Below are 25,955 nucleotides of genomic sequence, written 5' to 3' on the forward strand. Positions count from 1 at the left end.
TCCAGAGACAGAAAGGATGCAATGAGTTGACTTTAATTTCACTTTACGGGAGCTTTTAAATGACAAGATAAAAAAATCTGTGAGGCATTTAATGGTGTAGGAAAATTCAGTGAGGTGACAGCCTTGTCTAGTAGAGTATGTTGTTTAAAAGTAGTGATTCTATTACAGTAAGATTCTTTGGCTCAATTAAATGTAGGGAGTAGGGAAAGAATGCTTGGAAGCTTGTTTTTAATTTTCCCATTGTTTTTATAGCACACAGAGAAAAAAGACAAAGAAGAAGAAAAACGGAAACATGAGGAAAAAGAGACCAAGCTCACCATGCAGGTGACAGCCCTGAATGAAAACCTGGCTACCATGAAGAAAGAGTGGCAAAGCAGTCAAAGACGAGTGAGTGAGCTGGAGAAGCAGACAGATGATTTACGTGGAGACAACGCTGTCCTGGAAGCAACAGTCCAGAATAATCAGGATGAGAGAAGAGCATTGCTGGAGAGGTAAGCTGTGGTCATGACTAAGGAAGTGAAGTGTAGTTTGAGAAATTAAATGAACTGAGGGTGAAAACTTGAGTTGATTTGGGATTCTGTTTTCATGCTTTATTTAAATCTGTATTTGCTCTTAGTTCCTGGGCTGTGGGTGCAGTTTCCAGAGTGCAACTCTCTGTCATCTCTGCCAAAGCACAGCAAGAGGTTTTGGGAACCAACTGTGCTGTTTGTGATCATTCTGTAGAAAACAGGGCAGGCTTATCAGGATCTTTACTAATCACCGAAGCCACGACTCTGTGCTTGCTCTGAAAGATTTATGTCCATCTGTAAGACCCTTCTAAATCCACTGGGCTTCTCTGAGATTTCAGGTGTATAGGCTGTAGCTTCTTATCTGTTGTGTCAACCTTGTGGGGCCTGGCAGGGAGAACTTCTCTTACTGTTGGGAATTTAGCTGCTAGAAAATGGAGAAGTACAAAACCATGGCTAATTCCAAGTGTCCTTGGGCCTAGCTGTGGTAGGATAACAAACAGTGAAAGAGACATGAGAAAAGAGAGATGTAACCCCTAAGGAATGAGGAAGAGTTGATAGTATAGTTTAACCAATAGATTGCTTAGCTTACAGAATATTCATAAGCTTATTACTCACTGTATAAGTGTCTGATGCTCTCTTCAATAAACGGAATTTGCTTATCACTCATATTGAGTGTCTGAGTCTCCCGTCACCGACAAATGGCTCGACCCCGACAAAGGCCTCGTTTTTTCTGTGACATCTTACCTGAGCTAACTGTCCTTCTCCATCACTGTGAGGTTCCCATGCCTTGATGCAGTTTGAATACATGCCCAAGTCATCCAGAAGCCTGGAAGAGACCCCTTAAGTAACATGGAATTTGCATAGGAAGTCCCAGGTGTGACCACTACTCTGTGTTGGGAGACTGAGTGTAATTGGATTAGATAGACTAAAGTTCACAAAGGAGGCTTTTTCTTCCTCCTGAAAAGCTGCAGTTTTATTTTCTCCCATCCTGCTGTTGTCTCTACAATATATTTAAGTCTAAGGTAAGCAGAGTGCTTTTCCTTCAGACGGCAGGAGGCCTTGCAAGGCAGCAGGAACTACTTGAATGCAGTGATTTCCAGGGTAGAAGAAATACCTGAGACCAGAAGCTTTCTTTGTTCTTATTTCCTGACATGTTTGGTGAAGGCAGAGGGGAAAACTTTTGTCAGTACTGTCAAGCTTGGTGGTTTGACTTCTGAGCAGTAGACCTTGGAAAAGGATGGGATCAATTCAAGTGAGATCCTCTTTCTTTGGCAATCCCTTGCTGTACTGTGTTGAACTCATCCAGTAGCTGTTTATAGCTTGGCAGAAAAATACCCTTTGAAATTTGGCTTTGAGCAGCTAACTGAGTTTCAGCTGATGGGAGGTGGCCTTGGTAGAAGAAAAAGGTTTCTTTTCTGCCCTATTGCCTGACCTGATCTGCAGTGGCTGGTTTGGGAGAGTGTCCCATTGCACAGGGGTGTTTACCAGGGCTTGCTGTTGAGGGACTGCCTTCAGCAGTGTCCCTGACTTGGGGTATAACTCCAGGTATTGATAAGCTGCAGATACTTAGGAGCAATGCCAGTATAATCTTTAACTGATTGGTACAACAGAATGTTTTCCTGGTTAAGGCATCCAAGAACTTTTCAGAGTAAGGATTTTTTTGGCTGGATTTTATGCGGGTAAGTTCTCAGACTGACAACTGGCTCAGAGGACACACAGTGTACATTGTCTTAAATGCTTTCAGCTGACTGTTTATTATTTTGCCTCAGGTGTATAAAAAGTGAGGGAGAAATTGAAAAGCTTCAGGCCAAACTTGTAGAAATGAAGAAAAAGTTGGACAATACAACAGCTGCAATGCAGGAACTTGGCCGAGAAAACCAGTCGTTGCAGGTATAATTTGATTTGAAGCTATAAAACCTGTTGATTCTCTGTTTGGGATCTTAGGAGAATTTCAAATTTGTGTCAGTTTGTTGATGGGTTGCCTTTCTAAAGTGAATTAAGGTGTTATGTTTGTGGTGTGTGAGGGTCTGTCTGTGTGTTATTAAATCTGCTTATAGTTTTGAAGCTTAGAAGGTTTCCTCTCTGAATAGCCGTAAGCCCTGAGTATCGTGCTTTTATTTTGCAATAGATGGTGCATGCTGTGGAAATACAGGATATTAGAGGGAATAGACATGCAATGTTTAAAAAAGCCTGATTTTTTTTTACATCTTCTGTATAGATCAAACACACCCAAGCTCTCAACAGGAAGTGGGCAGAAGACAATGAAGTACAGAATTGTATGGCCTGTGGAAAAGGCTTTTCGGTGACAGTAAGAAGGGTAGGTGTGTTCTACTCTGTGTCTATGGTGTTTTTCTATTTTTATTGTTTCCAAACTCTTGGATTGGATACAGCCTTCAGAAAATGGCCTGAATCGTACTGTGATTCTCAAGATATCTCAGAATGCAGTTATTGTTTAAAGTGCCTTAACATATTAAAAATAATGTCTGTGGAGCTTGCTTTATTCATGATTCTTTTTCCATTTTAGCAGCATCAATTTATAAATAGAGTTAAAATGCTTCAATTCTCAAAGCAAGCAGGCAAAATTACTGTTGTAAGCATATTTACAGAAAATATATTTATAACTGATCTGAACTAGATTTATGGATATATATGGATATATATATATACATATCCATATATCCATATGGATATATATGGATATATAGATTTATGGGTATGAAAAGAATGTAATTTGGTTGAAATTAGATATGTGTGAAAATATGAGGCATCACTATGATCTGGTGCTTTGTGACTATGCATTTGTAAACATGGAGCAGAAGAAACAACTGGATGTGTTTTAGGTCTGGAGTCAGACCTTGCTTGAAAAACTGCTGTGGTCAGCTAAGATGTTATCATCAATTGGCAGGGTCTGCCATTCATCCAGAGATGAGCACCCCTCCAACAAGTGGCTTGGCAATGAAGTAGATGAGGGACATTTGTGAGGTTCATTTTTGCAGAGCTTCCTGATATAGTCTTAGGTGACTCCCCCTGGCCTGCACTATTTTGGTGATGTTCTTTGGGTAGTCTTTGAACAGAGACTGCTGGATCCTTTGATTCAAGGATACTTCTCAATGTGAAAGCAGGTAATTACGTATAAGAAGATGGTATTTCATGTGACCAGAACAAGCTCAAGAGAACAAATTCAAGAGTAGGATGAACTATTTTCTATTTTCTGAAACTGAGATATTCTGACTCAGTGAAGCACTTCTGAATGTTTTAATCATATACCCTTTAGAAAGGATTTACTGAAATTACCTTCTCTCTGCTACGTAACTGCCAATTAAAAATTAAGAGTAATTTTTGAAACATGGGTGTTGACTTGACATGATAGTGGTCTCTGATAGTGATCACTGCCACTGATATTCAACATGCATGTTTCTTCTCTTTTGCAGCATCACTGTAGACAGTGTGGAAATATCTTTTGTGCTGAGTGCTCAGCAAAGAATGCCTTAACTCCTTCTTCCAAGAAGCCTGTCCGAGTCTGCGACACTTGCTTTAATGACTTGCAAGGATAACTGGCTATTGTGAGTGACAAAGAAACGTTACACTAAAATTTACTATTTCTGTTGATGCACTTCATTCAGCACTCAGACTACTATTCAGTTTGGACAATGATTGTAACACTTGGCAAAATCTAGTATATTTTAAAATGTTTATTGATACCAAGCAAAACTATTGTATTTTTTCGTGAGACATGGGCTCAGATCATTCATAGCTTACTGACATTCATCATGGAAAGAGCTTTTATGTCTAGATTAGAAATATCCAGTTATTTGTAAATAAAGTTTAAACAGAGGAGTAACAATGTATTTTTTTATCTTTTATTTTTTTGTTCAAGAGAAACAGCATTTATGTGATATTGGAATTTATTCTTGTTTCCTTCAAAGAAAAAGGAAGATGCAAAAACTTGTGAGGATTTTATGTATCAAATGTTGCTGTAAAAACATAAATAATTGTTGCATTTGATTGTGTATCTGATGGTCTTTATAACCCCCTGTGATTTGGTTTTTTTTTTTTTTCCTATCTCTCTGATTCTTGTTTTTCTTTCTGAAGTTTGAACTCCACAATGAGGGTAATGGCTGGACTCAACTTCAACTCAGTTTATTTGCCCACTTGTATTATCAGCACCCAAGTCCTTATCTAATACAGCACTTGGGTGCTAGAACACCTTTACACGTGCTCTATTGCATAGTTGGTGCGTGAGTGCATCTGTCTTTCTGAGAGAGTTATGTGTGAACAAGTGATGAGACAAAGTTTATCTGGCATTGTAGCAATATTATATTATGCATTACAGTATTTCATCCCATAGTGATTGATTTCACTTTTACAAATTTGGTTGACACATTCTAATATTCAAGAAACTCTTACATCATGTTTTTTTGCATTAAAAAGCAAACAAACAATGCTGGTAGAAGCCTGTAGCACATCTCTGCCCCTGCCCATACCCTGAAAGCATTGAGAGATCACTGCTGTTCTAAGGGACATCCAGACCTTTCAAGCCATGCATCCAACTGAGAAAAATTATTTTTTGAGACAGCTGTAGTTTTTCTGGCCTTTTCTTCTGTCCCTTCCTCAGCTTTTGGTGGAAGAAGTTGAACTCCTGTAACACCTAACAAACCTCACTTTTCCATTATTCCATCTGACCCCCATTACCAGGGGCTCTGAAGTGTTATGTTAGTTTTGTGATTTAGTCTGCTTAGAATGGAAAACTGGCTTTGTGATAAGCCAAATAGTTCTAACAAAGAGGCCCATATGTATGACAATAAATATTTATTCATGCTTTCTGTACTGGGAACAGAAGTTTCTTATGCAGTTCGTGTAGGCTCCATACTTCTTTTTTGTTGTGATTTTGTTTGCACCTCTTCATTTTTGCTTGCCTGTCTCTAATTTTTCCTTCCTTTGTGTCTGGTATTTCAAAACCCTTAAGATCATATTTTCTAAGCAGGGGTTATGCCTTCCAATATTTAGGAATTTTTTTTGTCTTAAATACCCTAATAAATTCTCTACCCCTCAAATGCTTCAGTATCTCTTACTAATTTTTGCCAGCTGTTCAGAGAAAAAAGTTGGGTCCTGAATTCCTCTCCTTCTTTTCTGAGGCAAGGAATCAAATTCTGTCACAATGATGGTAGCTTAGTCATCATTAGGAAGATTTGTTTGCTTTTATCTAGTTACAGTTCTATATGTGAATGAAGAAGTGTCTTCTTTATAAAAAATGTCTTGATTAACTGTCAAGTGAGGAAACTTCGTCCTTCTACTCCAGAAGTAATGATCTATATGTTTCATATCCTCTTTCACCTTACCCAGCAAGTTCTACATTTGCACTGTCAAGGAGTTTTGTTAAAATTCAGTTCTTATTTCCCAGAAGCCAGCTGAATGATGTGACTTGTTCTTGTCATAGTAAAAGGGTTTGGGTTGCAACTGTGGTTCATACAAAACACTGACCTGCTTTTCTGGTTTGGACTTGAGTTGCTTGCTCAAAAAAGAAAAACAAACTGCTGCAACAATTCCATATGAACAGATCCTCTAGACTCCCTGTTTCTCCTCATCAGTATAACTGTTTGGCATAAGAATCTTTTGAATAGAAAATATGAACAGAATCTCTGCCTCTGGGAATTTTTTTTTTATTTATTTGTTTACTGAGAGAAACAAAAAAATTTGCTTTATAGTCTTTCTTTGTCTGGCTTCAGAAATGTGGGAAAAGTAGAGATGTGATGGTTGTGCTCCAGCCGAGCTGCATTCTGCCCTTTTGTGTAACACACAAGAGCCTTGTGCTGTTCTTTGAGTGGAGGACAGCCACGCAGAACAGGAGGGATTTTGAGCAGGAAGGGAGAAACTTCCCACAGCTGCCTAAGATTAAAACACATGAGGCAGAGGAAGATGGGGATCTTTCAGTGGAACTTGGAAAGTGGTTAGAAGGTTCAGTTGTGTTTAGGCATTTTGCTTGTGATTAGGAACATATGAAAGCTCAGGAGTGACTTCTGCAGTGGTAGAAGCTCTGGAAGGAAGCTCTAGAAGCTCTCTTAATTCAGCCTTTTGGGATGTCATTGTATAAAGACAAGCAGAGTCACCTTTCTCAGCAGGCTGCTGAAGCAGTGCGGTTGGTTGACTGCACATCACACCTTGAAGTGGAGCTCTTCAGCTTTAGGGGCAAAACCAGCTTGATTTTTGAAAGTTGCTTTTTGCTGCCTAGTTTATATAAGCAGCTTTTAGAGGAGATGGAAATGCTTTTTGAATGCACATTTGTAGAAAGAAGGATTGTTAAAATCTGGAGGAGCAGTGGGGTAGAAACTTTCATGTTTGAGCTTTGATTCTGCAGCAATAGATCATGATTTCTACAGCTTTTCACTGTGAAAAGTGAATTTATGACTCCATGGCTGAGTCTCATGCTTCTTGTTTTGTACTTGTAACTCTTAGTGCTGGTCTGTATTTGTTGACAAGTTGATGGTAGACTGACTTTATAATACTTGGCTTCACTGCCAGGTTGGAATCTGTGTTCAAGCTCAAGAAAATATCCCATAATAAGGGAAACTGGAAGGTGAAAAGCTGTGTATTTACAAATATGCTTGCATAATCTGTTTTGATGGGCATGTTTCAGTAGGAATGTGGGCTTTTTGTTCCACTGCCTTCTAAGTAACTGGAAAACCAAGTAAAAAGTAAAAAGCCTGGTGACTATTACCACAGTAAAAAAAGGATTCCAGGCAAAACAGTTTAATTCACTGATTTTTCAGACTGCAGACACAGGAACAGAGGGGAAAAATAATAAAATGGCAGAAGAGACGGACTCTTGGAACTGGAGAATGCATAGTTATGTGTTTTTACAGCTTCAAGCAATAGGCAGAATGCTCTGATTCCCTGAGGAGTGGCCATTTTAGAGGAAGAGGTGAAAATGATGGCAAAACCAGCACTCAAACCAGTAGGTTTGTGGGATCCTCAAGCAGCTTTTGATTGCTACTCATTACTGTGGCATCAGGAATAGGACAGTGGGCTTTGTTCTTGAAACTGTGCCATCTGCAGGATACTCCATCCACATTCAGAATTGCTGCAGGAGCAGAATGTGAGAGACCAGCTGCTTCCTGGACAGAGATAAGCTACAGAAGCTTTTGTAAATGTGTAAAGGATGGTCTTACTAAGGGTGGGGAGAAGTTCTTTTGACTTCCTGGAGACACCACCTCTTTCCCAGTCAAAGACTCACAGTCCCTTGGATTTTTGCCCCACAAATGCCAAATCCTGCTGTTCCACTCTGGCCTCATGTCAGCAGTACATCATACTGGAGACAGGTAGCATTGCAGAGGTCAGTGGCAGGCTTTTGATCTTAGCTGTCTCTCCTTCACTGTTATTTATTTCTTCTCCCCACGTACTCCCTAATGTAATCTTCCTCCTTCTGCAAATGTTGAATGAAAAGGATAAAAGTAATGAGTCACAGTAAGAAAAGTTGCTGTCTGGAGATGAAGAGACAAAAGGAATTTTCGGCTGCAGCTTCCAACAGAGGCAAGAGGTTTAGAGGGATCTCAGTTTTCAGCTGGATTCACTCTCTGGCACAAATGTCCACGACTGTAGGGTGAAATGTGGGTTTTTGCCTCTGTTTTTGGAAGGTGTCAAGTAACCAAGTTGCCATGGAGTGTGGAGCACAAGGTACACAGGAACAATGAGTAACTACTTTTGTTGGCTTTGGGACCATTAGGGTTGTTTGTGAACCCTCACTAGAAAAGCTTTCTTATTAGTGAAGCAAGAAGGGATTTGGGAGCAGAAGCATGGAGTAAGTAACCTCTCTGTGTTTGTATTACATGAGCCAGAACAATTGAGCTTCTCATGCTAGATGTAAGAGAAATGACATTCATAAAGGAACCTGAAAAACTCAACTGCTTTTCTGGATTAAGTGTCAGTTCACCATGGAGTGGAAACAAATGCTTGTTGCAAAACTTAAAAATCTTATGGCCAGTACTCTGATAGACAGAAAAATATTGGACCTGAAGTTCAAATAGATTCTAAACTATGCCAAGAAGAATGATATCATGATTTGAGTATGTAGAAACTGATAAACTACTCTTCCAGGTACCACCTCTCCTGCTCTCATATTCTCAGAAAACTAGGAAACAACACTGTCATTTGCGCTGTACACTTTTTGCTGTCTAAGAGAATCTATAGTAAGTGGAATGGCATCATGTGCATTGCATGTGTTAGCTGTAGTCATTGGACAGCAGGTTTATAATCAGCTGGATTTTTCACTGTATACATTTGGCCCTAAGGAGAACTGCAGTCACAGTTCCTTTTACCAAAAACACATCATCTGAGAGCACATATAACAAAAACCTTGTTAGTCACACACGTGTCTTTGTAGAACTTAATTTTAAGATTATAAAATGAGAAAAGAAAGAATTTTACATATTTGCAAGGATCTTGCCAGTTGTCTGTTTCTTTGGTTTTGAAGTCTTGACCTCAGCATCCATTTTAGAATGAGTTTAAAACTATTGTCCAACATAGGCACTCCAAAAGGACTAATTGATGTACTTTTCAAAACCAGCTATAATTGCATGTAAGTCTTGCCATTGAAATTTGGTTTTGTGGTATTTTTTCTGTTTCTTTTTAAATGGACACTGAATAAAAAAGTTTGCATGTTTAGAGAGAATGTTAGATACCACTTAGGTTCCCAATAATGAAGAGTGTAGGTACTAGGTTATGTAATAAACTCTGCATATTGTTTGTAGCTCCCCACATACTACACACTCACTATGCAGTGGATAGAGAAGTGTCTGTGCATTTAAAGACTGATGAAGCCCTGCTACCCCTTTGGATCAATGTTGTATGAAAGCAGGAGCATGGAAGGCACATTTTCCAATTTTCCTTCCCCCTGTGATGGAAACTTTAACCTAAAACCAAATTTGTCTGTATTTTGTGCTTTTTTTTTTTGGGTAAAGAGGGCTGGGAAAGGATGTTCATTGTTAAATGTCAACATGTCAGTACTGGCAGGTCCAGGCCACTGCTGTTGGCTTCATGGCAAAGTCCTCCATTGTACCACGCTGGAGCTTGATTCCTGGCACAAAAGGGATGTTTGAAAGAGCATCTTGCTGGGTTAGCAAATACCAGAACTTTTTATAATAATATGTCCAAAATGCTGCTTGTATAGAAATAGTCACTTTTGTAAGAAAAGAAAAAAAAGTTACAAAAAAAGTCGCACCCCCCCATTTGATGCCATCACATAAGATTTAATTTAAGCTACCTCTCAATGTGAAATTCAAACATTAGGTAAGTTTAATAAGGTTTTCTCACGGTCATGTTATGTAAAAGTTATAGTGAATGCCAAAATTGCAAAAGTTTATCACCAAAAAGGAAAATAGTTGTTTTTTTTTTTTTAAATGTGTATTTGAAATAATCCAACAGTTTCAAGTTATTGTGAACTCTCTTAAATTCTTTTAACTTCTGTAGCTTCAACCTTGCAAACTAGCTGCTGGACAGAAAATAAATTAATAATAAATTAACATCCACAAGCTTTCATAATTAAGGTCTGCTGGGTAAAACCAATTTTGTATGGAGCTTTGTTGTTTGGTTACAGATAGCCTCAGTCACCAAATGTACCATTCACTTGGTCGTGGATTTTCCCTTCAGTACTCAAGATGTGAACTTGATGAATGGTGTTCTGTAATGGATGCGTGCCACAAATTACATGGTCTCATTTGCCTCTTTTCTGACTTTTAATGATCAGTTTATTATTGCAGATGTGAATATTGTTCATATGGCTTAATTTCTGTATAATTGTATAAAATATAAATGGAAAAAATATAAGTTTTTACTTGATATTTAGAAGTAATGTATTATAAAAGACTTATGTTGCAGTTTTACTTACAGAGTACTGTACTTCTAAACTGGATCATACCATCTTGGTAGGTGTAGATAGATTTTTTGCATGAGTCTGTTTTGGTTTTATTTCTTTTTAATTGAAGTTTTATTCTCTTAAGTTCTGCTTTCAGTGTTTGTGTTTACTACTTGTGATCATGTAGTTGTGCCTTACATTGTGAAAGAATTTAGTCCAGTGTGCACTGTAATTCTTAAACTCTTATCTGGAAGGTGGATGTGGATTTGAATGGGAAGGTGACACCATGCATCAACGGGTTCTGTATAAACTATGATGAATTGTTGCTGAAATGTCATTTTTGTTTTCTAATATGTTAAAGGAATGACTATTAATGATAATAAAAAAATTAGACCTTTCTAATAGACCAGGTTATATCATTCAAAACTACCTTGCTCTGTTTCAGACAGCAAAGCTACATTGAAATGGTGGATATATAGTTTTACAACTATAGATGTACTGTTCTTGTATATGAACTGTTCTTACACGCATGTAAGAGCAAGCTGAATGTTCCAGTTTCTTAGAGTTGCAGGAAGCTGCAGCAAAGGCTTTGACATTCCTGAGAACACAGTAATAATGACTGTTTTTCAAATCTGTTCTTTTCACAGGTTAAATTCAGAGTAGTCTTTTCATTCCCAATAGCTGTGAAAGGCTGCTGAGTATCCCACATTTGGTGGAAGTCCTTCTGTCACTGGCTGTGTTCTGACATCACAGTCGATGCAGCTGGACAATTGGCATAACTGGAAAACTCAAAAAGTGGCACTTGTTTTATTTTTTAGACCAATAAAGGTCTCACTTGTGAAATGGAAAGCTCTTTCAGGGTGGAACTGTGTTGCAGAGAGAAGCCAGATGGTTAATGTGGGAGATCAGTCCTGAGCCACTAATGAATTATGGAGGCATAACCAAACAACCCATGTTTAGCTATTGAAGCAGGGGCTCTGTGTGGATATGGAGAAAGATGGACAAGAGAGGTCTCCTCTGAAATTGGGTTTGAATTGGGAAGTCAATTTCTCCCTCAACTCCTTCCTGAGGTATGTTTCCTTTGACACCACAGAAGAGCCTGTTGAGCTTGCATCTCCAGGCAGACAAGCCTGTGTATAAATACTGCCTTCCCCTGGGCTCTCCTCCTTGGAGACATGCTGGCCAGGAATGACTGCTTGTCTGGTAAATGAGTAGACCTGGCTAAAGGTTGTTTTGTTAAAAAGTATCCAAAGTGAAATACCCTCTCCCTTCTGCCAGCACATAAAGCACACACCTTAGTCTGTCAGGTGTGGCTCCTCTGGGCTTGATGTACCTTTGTCCAGTCAGCACTGGTTTCAGGATGCTGTGAGGTTCTGGTAAGCCTTTGGTGTGATGCAGTTTGCAGCTGAGCATGGGATCAGGAGATGGAGCACAGCTGTGTCAGCCAAGTTGTAGCAAGGCATTGGCAGCTTGTGTGATGCCCTGGTGCAGATCTGTCTGCACTCTGCTCTGCCCTCCTGCTTCACACATCCCCCCCTTGGCATGGAACCTGATGGCTGTTCCTTTCCCAGGAAGGAAAAACTTGCCCATGATAGACACAGGGAAGAGCAGGAATTTGTGTATCACAGTGGCCAGGCTGTATCTGGAGAGCACTGGACCAGGTAAGTGCATACATATATATACATATATCCACACACTCAGTATTAGTGCAAAAACCATCTTGGGATATTATAGGTTACTGGGTAGAGACACATAAATATCAGAAGCTATGGCTACACAATTCTAATTTAATGAAATTTATTAAAACAGTTTGAATGATGCAATAACCCTTCTAAACTTCTCTGGTGAATGCGTTGTCCTTACCAACATAGGGGTTTTTTCCCTGTTATGCTTTCTAGGAAATGAAAAGCTCTATTAAAACTTCCTTGGGTGCCAGGAACCTTCCCTAGGTGAAGCAAGGAGAATCCAGGAGTGATACATTTGTTGCATGGCTCATTCCCCTCCTCCAATTTATTCCTACATGGTGTGGTCTATGCACCATACTTTTGTCATGTCAGAAATTTGTTAGCTTCAGAGACCTAAGGCATTGTATTTATATTATAAAATAACTATATTATCACCACAATAATCTTCCACTGGCTCTATCAGTGCAATGCTGACATTATTAAATTTCAGAGGATTCAACAGGGAAGCAGAAGGCAGTTCTTTTCTTGGTTTCATGTTGTGTGGTGTAATTGGAGATTGCTGTTTCTATCTGTGACATCCATGCTTTCTGTAACAAGAAAAAGTATTTGTAAACCAAGACAACCTAAAAATTTTCCAGTAAGTTAGATGCATAAACATCCAGAGCCTTTAGTTTTATTTAGCCTCTCTTCAGGCTTGTGCTCATAACTGCTGAAGGAAACATGAATTATCCCACACCGAGACTCTCCCAGTTGTTCAGGCCACTACATGCTGCTGGAATCTGTGACTGAGGCCAGGAATTTCCAGCCAATGTTTCCATTTTTAGTCGGAAGTTAGGATTTTAATGCTCTGTTTGTAATGGTGAAGTTTGTTACAGGCTATTTCACCCCTTTCTTGTGATGTTTATTCATCAGCTTAATGCTGTCCCTGCAGTTGGGCTCCTCATTTTTTTGATTACAACAGCTCCCGTTCTATCAGCATCACAAGTTCTGTCCCCTCCAAGATCTGCCATGTGCTGCCAACTGAATTTCAGTTTCTGTTATCACGCTGACAGCATTCAGGTCTATGTTTGCTGTCATCCAGGTATGAGGACAGGGAGTGATGTAGAGATAATTTCAAATATGTAGCTTCCTTCTCTCCAGATAGTCTGGTGACAGAAGTTGACTTGTCATCCAGGTATGAGGACAGGGAGTGATGTAGAGATAATTTCAAATATGTAGCTTCCTTCTCTCCAGATAGTCTGGTGACAGAAGTTGAGTTGTCTCTGAATTGCTATGATTAGACATTGGACTAACCCTAAGAGGATTTATCCTTTATACTAAAACCTTTAAAGGGCCCTTTCAACCCAAACTATTCTGTCATTCTATGAGAAGATGGTAGCCCTGGTATGAAGGCAGTTTTGGAAAAGGAAGGTCGTATTTTAGTAACAGGAGAAAGTAATGACTTCTTGAGTGGATAGCTATTCCAAGTACCAGCCAGTGACTAGAAAACAGAAAGAATCCACTCAGTGTTTCTTTTAGAACAAGTCTACCACCATTTACTTGTAAGAATTAGTATTTGTGGTGGTCAAATTTCTGTGCATTAGCTATTAGAGAAGGAAATTCAACTTACATGAGAAAGCAAAATACTGTGAAGGGCCTGACACACTTTCAGATGTTATGCACACTGCTGTTACTAGTAATGTGACATGGTGTGAAAATGAGGGGTAAATTTATGTAACAGTGGAATTAATCATACCATCTGTTCAGTCTGAAATGGCAAAATGCATGTTTTGAATAGATGAGCATGAGACAGTTTTCTGATCTGAGTACTACTGCATGTGAGTTGGATGTAGGGAGGGTTGTTTTGGTGTTGACTGCTCTGGAGGGGCTGACCATCTTCTGTGACACAAGAAATGGATATTTATTTTTTTTTGCAATCAGAATTGATAATGTTTTTCAACAAGAATATGCCCTGCTAACCACCCTGATAGAAAACTGGAACATGTTCAGCAGCAAAAATTCTGTAACAAATATGTGAGCCAGTGCACTGGGGTGTTATTTTGTTTTGTTTTAGTTTTGGTCAAGTGTCACAACTGTAAGAGATTCTTATCACAGCATGACCACTTTTAGGTGGCCAACCTTCTTTAGGGAAAACATAGTTGGGTAATTAGAGAAGAAAAAAAAGATGTGTTACCTACCTTGGCAGTCTCTGTCTGAGCTTGTAGCAAGAAGAGTGCTATGCACTGCCGATACCTGTTCTCATGCTGAATTAGAAAAGCATTTCGCAGGCTGAAGACTGTGGAAAAATGTAAAAAAGGCATATAAATGCACCTCATACAACTGTCAGTCCCAGTTTCTATCCCATTGTTTATGATCAAAGAAATTATATATGTAAACACCTTTTTTTATTTCTAAAAGGGCAATTGCACCCTCATAGAGTGAGTTAATTTTGTTGTGTAGGAAGCTTTCCTATTTCAAAATGTAAATTCTACTTGCATTTTTTAAATTTTAATTGCTTCATCATTGTGCAGCTAAGATGCTTTTGAGTCTACCTGAGGATCATTAAGAAATATTTCCCTTCAAAGTGGCCTAAATCATAACTGAAGTTAAAGAAAAACAAATATCAAAAATCAAAAATAGAAGTCTTATTTTATTTAAGTAAGTCTGTATGATGCCTGGTACATGGGGAAGTGGGTGGTGCTGTCTTTGGGTTCTTCTTGGGTGTGTGCCTGAGCTGGTGCTCCTGGGGATGCCCAGGCATAGTGCCTCTGTTCCCTGCCACACTTTTGTTCATGAGGGTGACTGTGAGCATCATGTCGTGCATTTCTCTGCAAGGGGACAAAGTGACCCCAATGTCACACATCTGGAATAAAGGGGGAGCTTAATCAGAAAGAATGTTGCTGCTTACAACCTTCAGAGCTGGGTTCCTGCTGGTGTATTTACATGTAAAGTTATATCTCTTGTCATGGTGTTTGCAGGTAGTTCTCCTTTAAGGATACCTTCCTGGTGTTATGAACTCACCATTTTATCTTCTATTCCTTCACTAATGCATAGAAGGCTTTGGAAAAGAATTATCAGCCTGCTGCCAAAAGGATATTTGTAGGATATTGCAACATATATTTTTTTTCTAGTACTTGCATTGAGCTTTGTTTATTTTCAAAGTGATGTCAACCCTCAGCAAACTAACAGAAGCAAAAGTACTTGCTAGATCAAAAATCAGGATTTCATTTTTGATTAATGTGATGGATCATATGACCTTTCTGAGAACATGCTAACTAATCTTTTAGTGCCACCAGTAATAAAAGTCTCTTTGAGAGTGCAGATAAATTGGCAACATTCCCCAAGGTCACACATTCCAGACAATATTAAATATTTTTCTTTCTCCTGCAATGGGATATTTTCTGTTGACATTGGAATGTTTGCTTGTTGTTTTACAAAGAATGGTGGGAATCCAAACTGCAATCTCCCTACAGTAATTTTCCTCACTGTTTTTATTGTACCTCACTCCAAGGGGTCCTGTCTTAGGATGGGCTTCCAAGGTCTTATGAGACTGCAAGTGAGTAACAGAGACTGCCATGGCTATAGCTCTAGTAAAGCTGGTAAGAATATATGGGAGAGAAGTCAAGCAATGAGGCCAAGGGTGCAGGGAAGGGTCATAGCCAGTGGACAGAGCCTAGGCTGGAATGCCAAAGGCAGCTTTTTCTATTCTGATGATTGCAGCTGGATCACAGAGATAGAAAGACCCTGGTTAGGAATCTCTATGGGAAATGCTGGCTTGGAAAAAAAAATCCAGAAATATTATTTCCATCTCCATTATGGTTTTTATGGCCAATCTATTAGGTGCAAACTGGAGGGTGACTGCAGTGCCTTCTCCAGCACCCAAGGAACTGTTGGCCTTGCATTTGCATTCAGCCTGGGCTTACATGGGATGTGGGGCTGCCCTCCCCTCCAGCCTGCAGGCAAGAGGTGGCTGGTACTTTTGCTCCATTTCTACTGGTTTGGTAGGGGAGCTAATTAGGCAGGCAGACAGTGCCTGGAACATGTTTTAAAAAAAGGTTATTATTCTTTGTGTTCATCCCCTTATCTTGTCTTTAGTAATTTGCCTTTTATTGCCTACCTTTATATCCTCTCAGCATTGATGCTGAATGCTAAATAGTCTGGGTGAATGTATTTCAAAGTTATCGTAAATTTTACAGACTCTAGGTTTATTTTCCTTATCTGTTGCTTTCTCACAGAGCACTGTAGCTCCCTAAGCTTTTCTTTTCGATCTTTAAGATTAGGACGACCCTGGAGCCCAGAGATTTGTATTTCTTTTCATTCTCTTTGATATAAGAGGCTTCTGTGATCTTGGCAGTGTTAGACTGAATCACTGAATCCTTAAGGCTGGAAAAGACCTCCAAAATCATTGAGTCCAACCTTTGACTGAACCATCATGTCAGCTAGACCACAGCCCTAAGTGCCACCTCCAGTCATTTCTTGAACACTTCCAGGGGGGCTGACTCCACCACCTCCCTGGGCAGCCTGTTCCAATCCTTAACCACCCATTCTGTGAAAATATTCTGGTGTCCATCCTGAACCTCTCCTGGTGCAGCTTAAGGCCATTTCCTTTTGTGCCATCGCTGCTTGCCTGGGAGTAGAGGCCATCTCCCACCTGGCTACAGCCTCTTTTCAGGTGGTTGTAGGAAGTGATGATATCACCCCTTTTCTCCACACTAAACATCCCCAGATTCCTCAGCCACTCCTTTTAGGACTTACTCTTGAGACCCTTCCCAAGTTTCACTTCTCTCTGGACACACTCAGGATGTACTTTTTGTAGAGAGTGGCCTGGAACTGGACACAGAATCTGAGCTGTGGTCTCACCAGTGCCGAGTACAGATCTCTTCCCTGGTCCTGCTGGTCACATTATTGTTCATACTGGCCAGGATGCCATTGGGCTGCTTGGCCACCTGGGCACACACTGGCTCATGTTCAGCTGGCTTCAACCAGCACCCCAGGTCCTTTTTCTCTGGGCTGCTTTCCAGCCCAGGCTCATAATGCTGCCTGGTGGTGTTGTGACTGAAGTGCAGCACACAGCACTTCACCTTACTGAATCTCCTGCACTTGGCCTCAGCCCATTGATGCAGCCTGTCTAGATCCCTCTGCAGAGCCGTCCTACCTCCCACTGGATCAACACTCCCACCCAAATTAATGCCATGTATGGCTTAAAGCTTCCCTCTCTCCCCTCATCCACATCTTTTAAGAAAGTGTTAAACAGGACCAGCACCAATACTGAGCCCTGGGGAGCATCACTAGTGACTGGCCACCAAGGGGATGTGGCATCATTCACCACCAGGGTGAGTTGTGTGGGAGCCTGCTGCATCACAGGCTCAGACCAAGGGGAGGCCTGATGGTGCATGCCTGCTCCCTGACCCAAAATCTGATTTTGGTGACTTCAGGAACCTTGTTTTGGCAGGGTAAGGCAGGTCACTCTCTGTGGCAGTCAGCCCTCCTTCACTCCACACTCAACTGCACAGCAGCAGGGATTGGAGGAGTATTCCCTGGTGAATCATTTGGATGTCTGAGAGCGAGGAAGAATTGATGTGTGCGGGGTGATTTCCATCCTCTCAGGAGCTGGTGGAGATGTGAGTAGGAGCAGTAGCAGGAGCTAAATCTCCTCTCCAGCCTCCTTGAGAATGGCTGCTGTGTTATGTGGGAGGATATCTGGGAGAACAATGTGGTGGTGCAGGTGAAAAATGCTGCAAAGCTAGTATGGGACTGAAAATGTTCTTGGGGTGAACTGAAAGATTTGGGGTTTGAGAGACCATGTTAGGGCAGTTAGGACAGGGGAACACTTGGCTTGTGAGAAAGAAGTCATTGGAGTCTTGCTGCCTCCTTTGGGAGAATGAATAGTATGTGACAGCCACTGGTGTGTGTGAGTCACTGCTGGCAGCAGGGGCTGCGGGCTGTGGAGTCTGAGGCAGCAGCTCATGCTTCCCAGCAGGAGCAGAGCTGTGAAGCCAAGCAGGGCTGAGGCACCAGTGTTTGCACTCCAGGCGTCTGGGGGTGGTTTGTGGGCAAACAGCAGCTTGTCCTTATGCTGCCACACACACAGTGCATTGACATGGTGTTTATGAAGGCATTCATAACAGACATGGTGTGCATGCAGGCACTTACCTGTAACTTGGATGGGTTCAACATTTTTCAGTATGAGTCTGTCTAGTGGGATGGGCTGGTCTAGGACTGTGCAAAATCCCCCCTCTCTTATGAAGGACTGCAGCTCAGGAGTGAGGGAAGGACAGACGGGGATTAAGCTGGTGTCTGAGCCTCCATATTTCTGGGAATAGAAATGAAGTTGGTTAGCAGGTTGTCTGCCATCTGCTCATGAGGTATAGGCACTAAACAACTCTAAATTATGTGCTTTCTCTTATCAGGTATACACAGAGATCTTATTTGCCTGAGGAATCTTGGAAAAACTGAGTAGTACCTGGAGCTCTCCTGCAAGGTCACACTTTGCATTAAAAAGCTAAAAAAGAAACACAATACAAGTCCACAAGGAGAAGACAGTCATAGGCATTCCAAAAGTATTTTCCCCCTTTCCCTCCTTATTTTAATAGCAGATTTTTTTCTCCTTTCCTTGGGGGTAAGTTTCCTTATCTTTCCTCATGCATATGCACAGGACAGATTCCCTGGAGCTCCAGATGAGTTGCAGCCCTTCACAGAAGGTTCTCCAACACATGTCTGTGGGACAGCCCTCAAAGAGATTTGCCTAAGGGTACCAGGTCCCTTGAATTTCTGCTTCCCTCACCAACCTCGTTGCTAAGGGATGGTGCTGCAAGTCTAAAACCTCTCACTGCATCCTTTCTTTATCTCCTTTCTCTCTAAAGCAGAACACCTGCTTCTTTAAAAAAAAACCCAAAACCTGGGAGATCATCACAGGTTCATTTAGCCTCAGTTTACATCAGTTGCATAAACTTAATTAGTTAAATGCACTCCTACACTGGAGCTTTAGGAATTTCATGTTGTCCAGTTCTTCTGTTGGTGTCTAAATAGAGATATTTATCATCTATAGAACTCTATGGCATAATCATTCATCAAGAAACCTTTTCTTAAACTGAGTAATTATATTTCAATTTCAAACTTGGGGAAATCAAGGCAAAGAGAGGACAACAAGCAGTACAGCCAATCTTATATCATTTTTGCTTTTCCCTGTTTTTTCCTTTAAGTTTTTTTTTTCTTCTTTCCAACAGTTCTGATATCTCTGGGATAAAAAATTCTCAGGTTTCAGGGACCATTATAAAAAGTCTTACATTCCTGAAACTTTTCTGAGCTTTAGGAATCCAACTCATCAGAACAACGTCAGGAAGATATTAAGATCTTGTAATGTAAATTCTGCCAGTAATAGTGTTCCTGTACCATGCTGAGCCTAGAAGCAGGCTTTTGAATCAGTGTTATGGTTTGCTAGTCACATAAGGAAGTATCAGCTGTTCTTCATGCTGATTAGTCATCTTGTATTTTTATAATTAGATCAATCTTGCAAAGTACATTCAAAAGCCATAAAGTTAAAAAAATGTAACAACTGCAACCATGTATATCTCTAGACATTATTACCTTTTTGTTACGTTTAATTTTGGTAATTAGTAGGAAATCATCAAATAAAAAGAGGTAGACATCAAGGAGCCTTGTGCTTTCTGAGAAGAAAAACAAAAAATCAGTTTTATGGTGTGATTATTTTAAGGAATTGCTACTTCAAAGATGAGGTACATCTATGAATCACTGCACCTTACAGAATGCTTTTAACAAAGAAGCCTTGCACTAAATCATAGTCTCAGTCATTTTGGCTACTAAATTTGTACCTTGTAGCAGCTACCTCATTCTGATATAACAATTCCTTGCTTGCCAGGAAAAAGGACAATAAACAATCATACAGACTATCATCCTATTGGCAGCTTGGCTGTATCTCAGTCTCTCTCTGATAAACTATGTGGTTGCTTTTACCTTCCTGCCCCTGCCCAAATGCTGTTGCAGAGGTTCATTCTAGATCTGCCATAACAATGTATAATTCTGATAAGCTATCTCTGGACACCAGGAGATCAGGGACTTTACCTGCTAGCATCAGCTTCCCTTCATGAAGGAGAAGTCTGTTCGCTGAAGACAAAATATTTTCACTGCTGTTTTCTCTTAAGTTTTGCTTCAAACACTTGACCCAAAAAAAGAGAGAGAGAAAGAGAATGGGGGAATCATGCATAATGGATGATGAACAGGGAAGCAACCAGCAGCTAAACAAGATGAGCATTTGTATGTTTTTACCTCAGGCTAAGTACATCACACAGCTGATAACTGAGCATGCCTGGGTTTCTTCAACAGTGCTATTGCTTAAATGTCTTTATGCTTTTGAAATGTTAAGCTGGGTTTTACTTTTCCAAATTGAGTTTAATGGTGTTTGCAGCCCTGTATGTGAACAGACATAATCCTTGAGGTGGGGCCCACTTGGTGATTTTACCATAGTGCTGCTTAAAATCTGTCTGGGTAGGTACGACAAAAATGTGCACACCCAGGTATGCTGTGTGATTTTTTGTAATGCTTTTTAAGTGTAAATGGGAAGTTCTTTGGCTCAGCTTGAGAAGTGAAAGAGGCAAATCATTTCTACTTTATTGAATGCTGGTAATACTATCCCGTTTCCTTCTGTCCCCTAAAAGCAAATATGGTAGAGTCCCCCTGGACTGTATCATTGCCCTCTCCTGGATGTTGAGAGCAACCCGTGCTGCCATCCAAGGCACTGTGGGTGTTCAGCTACAGCGCTTGCAGTGCCCAGGCTGCAGCTGCCCCTGTTAGAGCAGAGCCATCCCCACTAGCTAGAATACAGACAACCAGCCAGCTTTAGACCACACCAAGAAGACACAGACAGGAAACTAAACCCTCCTCTAGAAAAACAAACCCAAACCTCTTTTAAAATTTGCTTACCTCTGGAATAAAGAACCTTTTGTCACGATCCCAGACCTGAGGCCAAATTATGACCTCTTGCAGCTGCCTGAACTTCTGAAAGTTATCCAACCACTTGACTTTTCCTTCCAGATCCCCTGGAATGTGTGAAACACCAGTTACTCTCAGGGCCAGTCCTGCTTCTAGAAGATGCTGAATACCAATTTTCTCCTGTGAAAGCTGAAGTACCTCACATGTGAGGCCCCAGATGAAATCTTGATCTCATTGTAAAAAATGCCTAAACTCTGCTTAGATCAGCAAGGACACAATTTCAATTCATGCATTCAAAGATGCTTAAATTCACTGCTAAATGAAAAGATTGTGTTTACTAATCTGTCTGGGGAATGGGAAATCATATAAAACTCAATTAAACTGTAATCTTAAAAATGTCTTAAAAAAAAAGTCCTGTCATCCTAAACTGTCTGGTATAGCGAAAGAAAAACATTTTTCATTATATAGAGCCTGATAAAAAGACTGTTGAAATTAATGAGAATTAATTTCAGAGGAAGTGTTGCCAGAAGTGATTGACGTGGGGGTCCCTCAGAATGTGAAAAATGGGGACTGTGTCTTTGCTGATTCAAAGCCATTATGGCCAAAGCTTTAATGGACCTGCAACTGAAATTTCAAGTCTTTGGGTGGAGTGATATTGCAGATAATGGTTTCAGATAATGGTTTTCACATACCTCCCCACCAGAAGGGGAGTGCTTGAACTACAACTGTTTATTATGTTACTGGTTCACTGATCAAAACTTGTCAGGTGTCTGTGAGTAAAGAGGGGTCACCCTTCTGTCTTTGGTTTCCTTCATCCAGAGGTGTCTAATTTCTGGAAGGACCTATTTATTCTGCCAGTAATACTCTCCAGACATCTCATGGTCTTTTGGGGCCACATCTAAAACTGCTGTTCTTATATATGTTAAATATAGAAATATTATATATTTTAAAAAATTCAGGAAAAAAATTAATATCTGGACCAGCCTCTTGTTTTATACAATAAATAATAATCTGTAGCTGAGACAACTTCACACAGTAGGACCTGTCATTAGTGAAAGGTCATGGACATAATATTTCCCTTGTGAGAGAAAATTTATCCTATTAAGGATCAGCCCTAAAAAAAATCCTCCTTAGACATAAATCCAACTGAAAGACTTCTTTGTTTGGGATCTTTCTTGATATGGTCCAATTTGAGATCTGCTTTTAATTTGTTGCCTGTCCCTGCAGATGATTCTAAGAAAATAGAGGTGACTCACTGATTTGGGAGTCCTGTGACATTGCTCAGAGAGGCTTTGACAGCACAAGGTGGCCCAAATCATTCCATACAGAATGAGGGTCAGGATTGTAGGAAGGTATACACATCCTTGCTGCTTTTCTGCAGAGACGCTTTACCAATTCACGCTTCAAAGGACAGGCACAAAAAAGCCATGTAACTTTCTAATTTCTAGCTGCATACGTGACTTCTAACCTTTGTTACTTACTTATAGACTTTTCCACCTTCTCTTTAAGTGACTGGATAAAACTTTTCTCTGTTTCATCAGTGCTTCTCTTCCAGATGTTGTTGAGGAGGAGGGGATACCGCGTCAGTCGATGCAGAGGAGCAACCAGCAGCTCTGGCAGATGCAACCTCTTGCACTGTTCATTTTGTTCACACCACTGCTGAAGACAAGGAAAATGTGCCTTAGGCTTCAGCTTCCTTCTGGCTAGGAGGTAGCTAACAGTTTTCTGCATCATTAGCTGATTGTAACGAGACAGGGACTAATGAAAGATGAGTTTCTCAGTAAGAACAAGGGCACTATAAAGTTTCTTGTCATAGTTTAACCCAGCAAGTATCTAAACCACACAGCCACTCATTCAGTCTTCACTCCTTCCTGTGGGATGGGGAAGAGAAATGGGAAATAAAAAATAAAGTTTGTAGTTTGAGATAAAGGAAGTTTAATAGAATGGAAACAGAAGGGAAAAAAATAACAGAATATACAAATCAAGTGCTGCACAATGCTCACCACCCACTGGTCCATGCCCAGCCAGTCACAGAGCAGAGGCCCCTCCAGCCAGCTTTCCCTCCAGTTTATGTACTGAGCATGACACCATATGGCATGGAATACCCCTTGGGTCACTTGGGGTCACCTGCTGTGGCTGTGTCCCCTCCCAACATCTTGTGCCCACCAGAGTCCTTGCTGGTGGTGGTGAGAGACAGAAAAGTCCTTGATTTAATGCAAACTGCCTAGCAACAAGTAAACATCAGTGTGTTATCAGGATTACTCTCATCTTAAACGCAAACCACAACATTACACCAGCTACTAGGAACAAAATTAACATTATCCCAGCCAAACCAAGGACAGCTCTCCACAGGGGAAGTTGCATTGCCTCTCCAGATTCAGTTTCTGCATTGCTGCTTAGCATTCCAGATGCTGTGGCCATGCTGTCATATCCAGTAAGGCTCTTATTTATCTGCTGTTTTAATTTTCTCAGGTCTTCCTGAGGAAATTAACCTGAGCTAGGTTTGAAAGTCACCTTATATTTTGGGGTCACTGCTACTTGCCAGTGGGGAACATTTTTCCTGTATGTGAATGTATGGATTGTGAAACCTCAAGGCCCAAGCTGCAGAACTTGCCTGCCACAAAAAGATGTCCTTCCAGTTTTGGGCCGCCTGTGAGAAAAGCCCACTGCTTTAGGTTTCTCTTTCTAAACCTGTAATATTGAAGATTAATCTTAAGTATTTACAGGACACACTGGTCTGCTAGTGATGTCAGAAAGAGCAGAGCCTGAGATCCCCACCCCTGCACTGCTGGTCTCAGCAAAGACAAAACCTGTTGTAGCGCTGCAACTTGATAAAGAGTCCAGTGATTGCTCTTTCCAGCCTTAGAGGGAGGTAAATTCTCCCTTACAGATCTTTTGCCAAAGTAAGACATTTGAAATTGATTTTTGTGTTAGTTTTTTTTTCTTGTAACCATTTCACTTTGTTAAGGTGGAGGTGATTGAGTCAAGAGATTACGTGCAAAACACATGGAAGAGGCTAGTAGTTTGTATTTTCTGCCTGCAAAAAGGCAGCCCAGCTCTTCCCCCCTTATCTGTTCTAAATTACAGGTAGGGACCTTCACACATGTGGGTGAACATACACTCAGAAGGGTGACTTCCAATCAGTGATAGGCTCTGCAGTTCAAAAAAATCCATGTGAAATGCTGTCTACACAGTTTTGATTCTAATAAACATTCCTAGTTTGCTGTTAAAATCCTGTCATAAGGTAGGAAGGCTGAAGACAACAACAACACGAACAGCAGTAACAATAAAACCATCACTTTACCTTCAGGTAGATGCCAAAATCTTCTCTCTGTCTCAGCTTTTCCAAGTAGAAAACAGCAGAGGTATAATTAAGGCAATAAATCTGGTGTGTCTGACAGAGGTCACCCTGGAAAAACTGCAGAAAAGGTTTGGAAATTTATCAAGAAAGAAAAATGACAAAGGGAGAAACAGGAGTTTTGGTGTTGTAATGTGCATTTTATATGTGATTTCCCTGTACCTACGAAAATGGGAAAAGAGGTAATTAAAAAAGGGCAGTTTAAACAGCAATAAAACTGTAAAGTAGTAAAAATGCCACAACAATGCTTTAGTAATGTATAGGAGTACAGTTTTAACAGATCTACAGAGGTGTGCACATTCTTAGACTTTGTTCTCATTAGAAATAAATGATGTGAAATTCATATGGAAGTTGAAAATGAAACCCACTATTTCTGAAACAGCTTTGATGACTTTGTGTAGCATGGCATCATATCTGAGCATGTTATTTCTAAATAACAAGATAGCCTCATTTACATTGAAGATGTTGAATGTCATGCATGATGAAATGCAGCTTTGTCTGGGATTTTGTCTGTCTACACAAACATTATCAATAAGAGCACCTGGAGTCAGAGCTCACAGGGGCAAGAAACCAAGCTCTAGCCTGAACGTGTCCATTAAAAACCTTAACACTAAGGTAGGGTCTTCTGGTATTTCCCAGAAGTTTTCTAATGGCCTCTACTGCTAGGGAAGGTTCTGTCAATCAATTGATTTTCTATCTTGACTAGTATTTCCAGCTTTACAGGCACTGGGAAGTTGAGCAGGAATTAGAGCTCCTGCAGACTGCTGTTCAGAGAAATGCCTTGTTTCCCACACAGACTGACCAAGAGGGTTGCAGGGTAGGTAGGGCTTGGCAGTGGCAGGACAGCTGTGGCTGCATCTCTCTCTTGCTTAACAGACACAGGCCAAAGTGTAATTTCAGTGTCCATGAGCTCTTAATTAAGCAATTATAAACACTTGTGGGTCTGGTCAGTGGAGTAAAGGAGGATTGGTGTGGGGTGGAAGGAGGCAGTGATGGGACTGGGGTCTGGTTTCAGGGAAACATCTTCCACAGGGTGGGAAGCTTGCCTCTGACAGTGGAAAAATCTCCTCAGAGTCTGGGCTGCTGTTCCCCAGGAAGGGAAAATCTTTCCACACTTGATTCCACATACAGAGCACCTTTCCATGACTGCTTCAAACATGCCAATGAATAGAAATATAAACATCCTTCTAATAGGAACAACCTGAGGCTGAGACCAAACTGCTGGTTACAGATGGCATGGGCTGGACAGACCTAATTGCTCTGGAGCTGTGGCATGTATGTGATATGTATGCCCTGATAAATGGTCTGTTACTTGTGTTAAAAGCAAGAATACTTCTAATTATATTACCATTCTGAGTATGGGGTTGAAATCCATAGGAGAGTCTGACTTGCTGATGTGCTTCTTCACAGTTTCAAAAAATGTTTTCAGAAAACTGAGACTTATCTAAGTAAGGGGAAGAAAATAAAAATAAATTAGCATCAGTGATATGAAGTTAAGATTAAACAGCTTTATTTTCCATCCCTGGCCTCTCTAAATGCTCCAAGCTTAATGGGTGCCAATACCTATCTCTACCATTGCCAGAATTGTCTTCAGAAATATGCCCAGAATGCTTGAACTAGTCAGAAGC

General features: G+C 40.5%; 2 protein-coding genes across 5 annotated transcripts in view; one reads left to right on the forward strand and one right to left on the reverse strand.

Annotated features, from left to right (window-relative positions):
• Window positions 1-10,760, forward strand: part of EEA1 (early endosome antigen 1) — a 67,790-nt gene extending 57,030 nt beyond the window's left edge. For all 4 annotated transcript variants that reach the window (XM_014272247.3, XM_074539631.1, XM_005480677.4 and 1 more), the window contains 4 exons: window positions 253-491; window positions 2,279-2,399; window positions 2,728-2,826; window positions 3,941-10,760. In XM_014272247.3, the coding sequence (XP_014127722.2) occupies window positions 253-491; window positions 2,279-2,399; window positions 2,728-2,826; window positions 3,941-4,063 (582 nt within the window). In that variant the 3' untranslated portion in view covers window positions 4,064-10,760. The remainder of the gene's footprint in view (window positions 1-252; window positions 492-2,278; window positions 2,400-2,727; window positions 2,827-3,940) is intronic.
• Window positions 10,761-12,187: 1,427 nt separating this feature from the next.
• The window catches only part of PLEKHG7 (pleckstrin homology and RhoGEF domain containing G7), a 29,335-nt gene continuing 15,567 nt past the window's right edge, over window positions 12,188-25,955 (reverse strand). The window contains exons 8-16 of the mRNA XM_074539633.1: window positions 25,676-25,771; window positions 24,274-24,387; window positions 22,451-22,625; window positions 20,961-21,076; window positions 20,103-20,196; window positions 19,608-19,687; window positions 18,174-18,333; window positions 14,219-14,316; window positions 12,188-12,628 (exon numbers count right to left, since the gene is read on the reverse strand). Of these exons, the coding sequence (XP_074395734.1) occupies window positions 12,521-12,628; window positions 14,219-14,316; window positions 18,174-18,333; window positions 19,608-19,687; window positions 20,103-20,196; window positions 20,961-21,076; window positions 22,451-22,625; window positions 24,274-24,387; window positions 25,676-25,771 (1,041 nt within the window). The 3' untranslated portion in view covers window positions 12,188-12,520. The remainder of the gene's footprint in view (window positions 12,629-14,218; window positions 14,317-18,173; window positions 18,334-19,607; window positions 19,688-20,102; window positions 20,197-20,960; window positions 21,077-22,450; window positions 22,626-24,273; window positions 24,388-25,675; window positions 25,772-25,955) is intronic.

The sequence above is a fragment of the Zonotrichia albicollis genome, chromosome 4 (genome assembly GCF_047830755.1).
Source record: "Zonotrichia albicollis isolate bZonAlb1 chromosome 4, bZonAlb1.hap1, whole genome shotgun sequence".
Lineage (NCBI taxonomy): Eukaryota > Metazoa > Chordata > Aves > Passeriformes > Passerellidae > Zonotrichia > Zonotrichia albicollis.